The sequence below is a fragment of the Aptenodytes forsteri genome, unplaced genomic scaffold (assembly GCF_000699145.1).
Source record: "Aptenodytes forsteri isolate BGI_AS27 unplaced genomic scaffold, ASM69914v1 Scaffold262, whole genome shotgun sequence".
NCBI lineage: Eukaryota > Metazoa > Chordata > Aves > Sphenisciformes > Spheniscidae > Aptenodytes > Aptenodytes forsteri.
This window is the reverse complement of record NW_008795710.1, coordinates 554352-564468: the sequence shown is the minus strand read 5'-3', so window position 1 is coordinate 564468 and position 10117 is coordinate 554352. Positions and strand designations below refer to the sequence as shown.

The 10117-nt window shown below is 40.1% G+C and overlaps 1 protein-coding gene across 1 annotated transcript in view; it reads right to left on the bottom strand.

Moving 5' to 3' along the window:
• PPP4R2 (protein phosphatase 4 regulatory subunit 2) overlaps window positions 1–9351 on the bottom strand; it is a 34184-nt gene extending 24833 nt beyond the window's left edge. Inside the window, exon 1 of the mRNA XM_009283369.2 lies at window positions 9272–9351. Coding sequence (XP_009281644.1) covers window positions 9272–9273 — 2 coding nt within the window. The 5' untranslated portion in view covers window positions 9274–9351. The remainder of the gene's footprint in view (window positions 1–9271) is intronic.
• Window positions 9352–10117: the final 766 nt, after the last annotated feature.

Genomic DNA, 10117 nt, shown 5'->3' with positions numbered 1-10117 from the left:
CCTGCTCGCTGGTGGGGTGGTGTGAGAAGCAGAAAAGGCCTTGACTCTGTGTCAGCACTGCTCAGCAATAACAAAAACATCCCTGTGTTATCAACACTGTTTTCAGCACAAATCCAAAACATCGCCCCATACTAGCTACTGTGAAGAAAATTAACTCTACCCCAGCCAAAACCAGCACACCAATATTCTGTGTAATTATTACATTTACCTTTGTAAAAAAATTCATTTAGCACTCTTTGTACTAGATTATCTTAAAATCATTTGAGTTTTGTGTACTTCTTAATCTGATTGACAATCTTCTAAATAGTATTTCCTGCATAACTTAATTATAAAACACACAGAATTGGTCAGAACTCTAATCACTTTGTGTACAGCAACTTTTTTCTCAGCCCATATCTGCCTCATTTCTGTAGAATGTATCTTCAAGACAGGGACTAGATTACTACACATTTCTACAACACTTAATGCAAGACTTTGATCCAATTATTACTACAACAAACTATACTAGGACTAATTATTTCAGAGAGGCATGATTTCAGTGACCATATACTTGAAATTTCATTTTTAATCTTTAAACTTCAATTAAAGGGCATTCACATCAACCTTAGAATTGTAAACAGTATCACTTAAGCAACTAGTACAAAGAGTTCAGGAGGGGGGAAGGTATCCGACTTCTCTCACAAGTTACAATCACATGAGCCCTAAGAACATTTATATTCATCTGCTCTACCAAAGATAACTGTAGCTGTATTTGAATAGCACTAGCCAAACAGATCGTCAAGAGCAGACAGGCATTATCTGTGTCAAAATACCTCCCAAAAACCACTTACATAGTCTAGATCTGCTTTTAACATGATTGGACATTTTGTTGAAATTTAGACAACCGTATTTATTTCAACTCTAACAATTCTGTGGATTATTCCTAGCTTTTAATTATTTCCATTTCAGATAAAATTTGCCTGAACAGATTAGCGTTCACTAAGGCATGTTTCAAGAGCGATGCTGTGCATATTCCACAGCACAATTCAGAGTGCATCCATTCAACAGAAATTGCACAGAAAAATAATCCATCAGGCAAACGCACAATATAATTCTATAGTACTCTGGAGCTGATGCAGGCAGAATACAGAAACATTAAATAGATGACACTTTCTCAATAAAACTGTATAGCAGCAGAAGCCCAGGAGACAAAATTTAAGAAAAGTAAGTGAAGCATATTTAAAAGTCTTCCTGAATTTGCAGCAAGTTAAAATTACCAACTCTATAGGAGCTACCTATGGAAAAATCACTCCGAGCAAGATAAAATTAATGTTTGGATGATTGCATATATAAATATATCACCTCTTCCATAGGCAAACTAAATTCCACATATCTACTAATACAGGACACTCAAGTCCTTCCAGGTATCACCAGTTTGCACAGAATAGCCAAAGAAACAAAAGAAACGCTGTAACTCCTCTGGTAAGTGTAGCTGTTAAACAACCGTGCATAGAGATCCACAGGTTACCTCAGAAGAGCAGTAGACCACACCAAGATAATACTACCATATCTTTACTATATTGACCAATAAAGCTGGGAAACGAGGTTAAGGAAAATGCACCCTGCGCAACTACTTCTGGATCTGAATTTAGTTTGCACTGTATTCCTATGCTTGCCAGTTCATGCATTGTCCCACAAAAGCACAGGCTTCACTCAGGTCTGAAAGCAGTACTACTAGGATCAGGTAAGTTGCACTTCTATTGCTGATTCCTTCCAAAACTGCAAACAAAAGCCACCCAATTGGCTTCTACACAAGGCAGTTCAGCTGACACACACTAAGCTTCGGCTGACAAGGTATACCCTACTTCAATGACCTAATACACAGGCATTAGGCGTTTCTGCAACATCACACTCCCTTACCACTTCTGAGCAAAGCCTCACCAGGTGTAGCCACCACGGAAATCTTGTAACTGTCTTCAAGTAGCATTATTTCTAAAACTGAGACCTGCCAGTCACATACCAGCTTTGTGGAAAAGCAGCATCAGTCTGGCTTATCCACAAACTTGATATTTCCCCCCCCCCCCCCCCAAGACGACCAGACTGCTTCGTATCCTCCCTTCTGCATGCACCATTGCCTTGTTCCTTCCCCCCAACATGTGCCATCAAGCACGAACCTTCTCAAAATCTGCAGACAGGAAGAGGGAGCAGGGCTCATCAATTACAAGGTCAAAACAGAAAAACATCCTTGCTACTGTAAAGTGTAGTATGGAATGGAACAATACCCAAATGTCTGGGAAAGTACTCCAAATGAAATAGTAATGAGCAAGGCCACCATGGAACAGGAGACTTGAGGCCCACTGGAAAAGAGACAGGTAATCTGAGGCAGCCACTACAGCTGTGAAGAAACATTACTAAGAGGTCAAGGTAAGAACGGACAGAAACTCTGAGCATGAGAACAAATCCAATTAAGCAATGCAGGAAAACTGAGCTTGAAGAGTAGAAGGATGCGAACAGAATACTACTACAGGTGACCACTAGAAGCACATGCAACTGTATTAACTGCTACAGAATGAGTGGTGGGGTGGTTTTCTGTGCAAAGTAACAGTGAACTGTCTGCAAAAAGACTGGCAGGGAGTGTGCTTATAAGAACAGACTGTATATAGCAACAGGGAAGAAAGACGTAGTTACAAATGCAAGTCTGCATGCGCATAGTTACATTTGCAGTTAAAATAGTCCAATTACACTGAAAAGTTAGCATTGCTATGAGGAGCTTGCCTTTTGTCTTTCCTTACATGTGTAGTCTATAGAGAGACTAAAGTTTATTAGGATCAGTTCATCACGCACATTTTATAATGGCAGTTAAAGTTTGACCTTTATACTGTACACCCCACTCCCAACAGATATGAAGTGTCAGCATTTAAAATAAAACACTACAATAGCGTGCGTTTCCTAAAGGAGCAAGCGATTTCATCTGTATCACAATTGATTCCTCTGAAGTACTACAACTGTACATTTGATACATACATGCTTTTTTATAATACAGGTAAGAGAGCCAGGAAGCTAAACTATGTTTGACAAAGATAAATCAGCAGGCATTTCAACCGAGATTCCTGTCCTTTGGAGGCATCAGTGGATTACGAGACAGAAAACACAGTGGAATGGGAATTAGTGGGGAATAACTCCAGCCACTTAGTGGAATGGAGTTAGTGAGGAATAATAGTAGGAAACAATGCAAGGAAGTTTACTCACATCTCTTGCTTCACTGAGAACATGGAAATGGAAGAGGCCTATACTAACAAAGGCACACAGACTTCTTTCAGAAAATATTATCCTGTTTATTATGGCAGGAACTTGAGAATTGTTTTATTTCATTTAAAAAAAAAAAAAACCACAACATAAGGAATTACATTCCCCCAGTAGTTCTAAAGATTTCCAGGTAATGACTTGCCTCCAAATCAGAACAAAATTTTCAAGCTACTCAAAAAATACTAGCATGCACATGTCAATCAACAAAACTGCTAGTTGAATAAAACTAGAGAACATACTTTATAGAAAAAAGTAGACAAATTTAAGCACGTAAAATAAGCCAAAGGACATATGGCTACAAAAACCTACATATTTGTAACATAAGAAAGGAAATTACTACATGAGAGTTCAGAATACATCATTAAAACACTAAAGCTGAGAATGGGAACTTATTCTCATACACGTTCATATCTCCACTCACATCTTTTCTACAGCTGACAAACTATTTCACTGCTGTAACGAAATAATATAAAAGCTAAACTGGTCCAAAAAAGTGTTCCAAAGATGTAGTAAGAAAAAAAAAAAATGTTCACTGCTACATAAGGTACATGAAACAGTACCAAAGGGTCAAAAATACCTTTTGCCATTATCTTTGATAGAACTACAGTTATGTAACTTACATTTACAGTTATATAATTTACCAACAGCAAATCGTCCCTGATCTACCTGGCTGACTCCGTCGATGAGGGAAGATGAGCAGACACTGTTAACTCAGCTTTAGCAAGACATACAGCACAGTCTCCCACAGCATCTTTGTAGCCAAGATGGATAGCTACAGACTCGGTGGACCATCAGGCCTACACAGTAGCGGTTGATCAACAGGGTCCAAAGTCTAACCGCAACCACTTACAAATGACGTTGCTCAGAGTCAATACTGGGGCTAATACCTGTGCTGGTAGACGGGAAGCTGAACATCCGTCAGCGTGGCCTTGCTGTGACAAAGGCTGCCTCCACACTGGGTTACATTTGTAATATCCGATAAAGTGTTTTTACGCCTCCTACCTGGCACTTACGAGTCCATAACCACAACACTTTGTCCGGTTTGGGGTCATGCAACGCCAAGACAGCAGAAAGACTGAGATGAGCAGAAGGCCACTAAGATGGTTAACAGAGTTGCAGCACACAACCTAGGCGGGAAGCTAAGGCAGCATGTCTTCTGGAAAAGAGAAGGCTATGGTGGAGGAATCTAACTGGTCTTTCACCACTGAAGGGGTAACTGCGTACAGGCAAGATGGAAACAGACTCCCTTCAAAGATGCACAAATGAGGGATAAGAGGCAGTGGTCCCAGGTTGCTCCAAGGGAAACTCCAGGTTGCTGCAAGGGAAACATTTTTTCCAGTGCACACGCCGTTAAGCAGTGAAACAGGGAGCCAAACAGAGGCTATGCAATTGCCATCACTGGAGATTTTCAGAAGAGGTGCACAAAGCCCTAAGCAACCTAAACTAACTTTGGAATTAGCTCCCCCCGAGTACAGGGTCTGACTGGATGACCTCCAGAAGTCCCTTCCAGATTACATTATTCTATGGTGATGCTACAGATGTTCATATTTGCTCTACAATCACATGTATTAAACTTGACTCAAGAAACTTGGCAGAAAAGCATTTATGTTGGTCCTGAAGGAAACCAGCGAAAAGACAACTTCTGTATTCAGGCTTAGATGAGGTGCAAATTAATATTCCAGATCTTCCAGGGAAACTCTGAGGAAAGAATTTGACTACACAAAGAAATAAAAACAGAATGTATTTTAATGGCTGTTTATACTGCATTCAGGGCAAGAACTGGTATAAATACATTACATCCTAGCCAGGCCAGTGTCCTCTACTTAAGCCTAGAACTAGTTTAGAGTTAATCACTTCTGCCTATATACTGTATCTCCCCAGATTTTGGTACTTCACTACTTATTTCTGGATTCCTTCACTGTCAGTAAGCTTCTGTATTATACTTTCCACTATAGTAAGCCATTAAAACTGTGCTTTATAGGTTGCCTGCCCCAGGGCAGGAGTGGGGGAAATGCAGAGAAAATTGACGTAAATTTTTGTGATTGCTTTTGTTTTCTAAGTTTTATTTTCAACTTTACAACCAAAGGAAAATTCCAGTTTTCCTTTCCAGTCCAACAAATTGGATTTCCTTGATGAAGTACCTAAATAAATGGTTTAGAAACATTTTTGCTATTGAAGGGGCAGAGTGATTTTAAATCCAAGATTTTTTCCTAAGTGGTAAGAGAAAAATGTTATTTTAAATACAAGACACAAGATCACAATCGATAAGTGATCTTCATACCCATTCTTTAAGAATTCTTCAGAAGAACAAAAAAATATTTCACTTTTGCATTTCACTTCTAGTATTGCAGTGCTGTGACTTTTGTACCACCTCTTAAAGCCGTTTCTACTTCACAAAAGGTAGATCAGTGGATTTCTTATGCAAAAAACAAGCACAAAAACATATCCTGTTTTTAAAGAAGCCTTTCAGACACAGTAAAGTATTAAAAGTAACAAATTCCATATCTCTTCACTTTACTCAGTTTCGCAAGTCACGCTGATCTTTTACAAACTAGAGAAAAGGAGGTTATAATGATCTTCCCTGACTATACTTGGTCTCACTAAGGAAATTCCATGTTAGTATCTTAGTAAAAAGTCAATTCAATTAAGGAGTACATCACTCCCCTGAAAAGAAAAAAGTCCCAAGACTCAACACAAGATTAAAAAAGGTTGAACCATAAACTTTATATCTCACCTAAGGCTAAGTCTTACCATAGCAACCATTAAGAAACAAAAATATTTTGGAGTAGCCAAGCAATCAAGCTTTTGCTTCTGTTCACCTATAATAAAGGAAGTTTAGACTGGCTTTTGTAAATGCAGGCCACAATTTCACAAACAATTAAGTGAATGGTTAACTTTGCACAAGAAGATAGCTTAAACTTCAAATAGATGAAGTTAACACACGTGATTACATGATTAGGCTTTTACTGCAAGGTACTGATAACACAACGAAGTTTACGCTGATAACATAACCAAATTTAGCAACGTTTTTATTCTAGATCTTCCTTGTAAATGAAAAAGACTTTTAATTACAATAAAGACACACTCTGAAGAGCCTTATCATAGCTGCAGCGCTGGCTTATACAACTCTCACCCTTTGTTCCTCCCCTACACCGCCTCTTCAGTTGTGCTGGGGTTTGACATACCAGTTACAATGGACAAAACAAGCTGGATCAATGAACTGAACCTTGTTAAAAACAGTACTGCCAAAAAGAAAGTTACTTACAACTGCGAGCAGTTTCCTGCTCAAGGTTACTATGCAGCTACATAAACAGTTGAACAAGCACAAGTTAAATAGTGATACAAGGGCCGCGTTAGCCAAGACTGCTGCCAAGAGAAATACTAGTAAAATTACAGCCTAACCTAAACCTGCGTCTACCTGTTCGTAACTCACTCAGATGAATAAGCACATTGAAACAAATGGGGGCAGGGAGGTACCCAACGGCCTGACATGAGCCCATGCTTTCAATCTGTTAAACAAGCTACGTATGCCACGATCATGCTTTGATGAGAACCTTAAAAGTAATTTTAATTTACTTCATTAGCACCCTTTCAAACTAAGTTTACTAATTGTTTACAAGATCTGCTGCAACTATGTCCAGAAGAGGTATGGGGTGTGGGGGGGTGAGAACGCTTTACATTTAACCCAGGATGTAGACTGCAGTATATCATCTAAAAATCAGTATTCATCATAGAGTAAGTTAAAAAGTGAGAGAACCCCCATGAATGCTATATAACTCTCCTAGAAACAACAATAACTCAAAGCAAAAATACTTCACATTTCACTTGTCCTTATTTGCCTTGGTCCTCACTTACACGGGTACTTTTTGTTTGTTACTTCAGGAACAGGCTGTGACTGAATAAGATCCATTGTTTTTCAATAAATAAGTCTGCAAACCGTTTGTGTAATTACCCCTGACTTAACCATCCTTTTTTTTTCCCCCCACACTGAGCTCTGAACTTCATAAAAATCCTAAAAAATGTCACTACAAACTATTATTTTAGATTTCACCTTTATTTATTAGTGGTTTAGATTTCTATTAAATAAAGTTACTTTTGCGTAACTGGAAATAAAGAATATTTAGCTCATTTTGAATTAACATGTATTTGGTAGGTTTGTGTAGTCAGGAACACTTTTACAGTGGTCAAGCTGTACTAGCTTAAAAATACATTAAGTTCTTATAATGCATATTACCAACCTTTACATGAATGTTTACCATGAGATTTTAATTTTTACTCATTTCTTCCTGATACTTCGATACATAACACATCAGTGAAAACAGAAGCATATTTGATGAAGAAATACAGACTTTGGCAGATAATGGGAAGCAAATTAAACATTATGGAACAGTATTTCCATGTCTGTCTCCAGATTATATTAGATAGTCCTGATGTTCACATCCGACACTTTTTAAAAAACAATTGAATGCAACTGAAAGCTTCAAGAATGCTGAAAAAAGCTACAGACGTGAAAAAAAAACAAAGAAAACCCTGGAAACATAGAAGGCCAGGGTCTGCATGAAGTTTTAGATGATAGATACCAGTTCAGGTTGAAGCAATAGTTTGTAATAATCAAATAATAATTAAAAAAAAAAAAATCTAGGTTTCCCACGTGGAAATAAAATCAGGAGTTTATTCATTCTCCAAGTTTCACGTAGGGAAGAATTTTCCCAAGAACTTGCCCCTATACAATCACTTTTTAAAATTACTTTGGAATATAGCCAATAGTGGCAGAAACAATAAAAACAGCCTGAAGAATTATTTCAGATCAGGAAAAATATTTTAAACATATTATACAGACAAAACACACCACAGTAAGCCCATACTAAAACAAGTACTACCCTAAAATATTAAGCGTTACAGCTGTATATTTCTGCTGAGCCAAAGCCTTCTATTCAAAGAGCAAAGTACATTTCAGAACTTGTTTTTCTTTGAAAACCATTAATTCAAGCAGTACTAGCAAGCTACCAAAAAAAAAAAAAACCCAACCAAACCACCAAAAACAAAACCCCACCAAAACCTACAAACCTCTTACAAGTTAGAGGGATTGTAGAAACCCAAACAAAGCCCTTGCGATCACTGGTTGCTAACAAAACACTGGTAAAAGCACGTATCTCTTGCTGAAGCCTGTAGTCTGGCACTAGGCCTCAAAAACAAGGAGACAGCCTGGGAGCCAGAAAGTGAGCAACTCTACAGCAAGGCACCCAGGGAAGCCTTTCCCCTTCCTGCCAAATAGTGATCCAGCAAGGAAGTCACCCAGCGCAGCACTAGCGCTCATCCCTGACAAGGAGCCTGTAACACCGCTCCTTCCAGCTACATCACACCTTCGGATGGAAATCTGCGAGGGTGATCTGTGAAAGAAAGTCCAGGAAAAGTGAAACTCCGGTGCGAGCTGACAAACGAGCGATTACGGAAATTCAGTGCAGCTAGTTAGTGCCCACACGTCTCCTCTGCAGAGCGCACCTACTGACTCTCCCCTCTTCGTCAAAAGCATTTAGACACAATCATCACACAGCGTGATATACAAAGCCTAGAAGGAAATAATCTAAGCCATTCATCTCTATGTAAATAATACTATTAGATACTGTATACAACAAGTATTACAACAGTATACAACAGACATTACAACAGCGAGCTAAACTTCCCATTTAAAAAACCTGAATGTCACATAAAATGTAAAGAGCAACAGGTTTACTGTACTGAGCAGGATCACTAAGACCTGACAGATACCCCTGAGCAAAGCCTATACAAAAAGTCTCCCTGTTAGATAAAACTAACTACCAGCAAACAAAACTAATCCACCCAAAATTAAATGGGAACTAAGGCAAGCTTATTTAGCTCACGGAAGCAATCTACAGACAAAAAGAGAATCCAGGTAGCATCTCATTGACTTAAAATGCAGAAGTGTTATGAGCTACAACTGAAGATCACCGAAAAAGTCACTTACATCGTCTCTCCAGTCTTAGCAACATGGCAAAGAAACTGATCCAGTATTGGACACACTTCCTTCTTTCCTCTCTTCTCAAAATCTGTTGGTATGAGAACGACACAAGAAGAATGGTAAAAGAAGATAGGACAGAGCAAAAATTCATAATAATTAGCTATTTATTTGCTTTAACGATCAGTACAGCTCCGACAAAAATATTTTCACGCTTTCACAATGCTTTAGTTGTTCCCAAGAGCTCCACCAGCTTCCCAGCCCTGTAAAACACTTAATATTTTCGTGTGAAGAAACTACATGCATCCGAGTAGCAAAAGTTGATTTGCAACTTCTTCTGAGCAGCTACAACAGAGAAAGAGGCTGATTTCCTCAGGCTGCATCCAGCAAGGCAAGCTAGCACAGAAGTGGACTGGGGAGGGAGAACAAGAAAAGGTGAGGGCGAGGGCCGAGGAAGGGAAGGCAGGCAGGCATGCGGGGGGAGAAGAGGGCACTCCAGGCGAGGGGAGCCCCGGGCCTGGAGGAGGAGGGGAGCCGGTGGGGTCACTAACCTCCCTCTGCTGCTCCCCCCCACGCAGCCCACAGCAAGCCCAGGGGGATCGCTAGGGCAGTGGGGACTAGGAGTTCACCCCTCCCCTTCCACCCAGGCAGCCCCCGGGTCTCTCCCCACTCTGTGGGACCCCCTTCCCTCCCACGCGAGCAGCCCCCTCCTCACAGCACGGGGACCCCGACCCTCGTCCCCGGCGGAGGGGAGCTGCCGCCCTCAGCGAAGGGCGCTCTCTCCCCCCACGAGAGTCTCGGCTACGAGGGAGACCCCTGTCTCCCCCTCAGCGTGGGGACACCGCTCCCCCCACC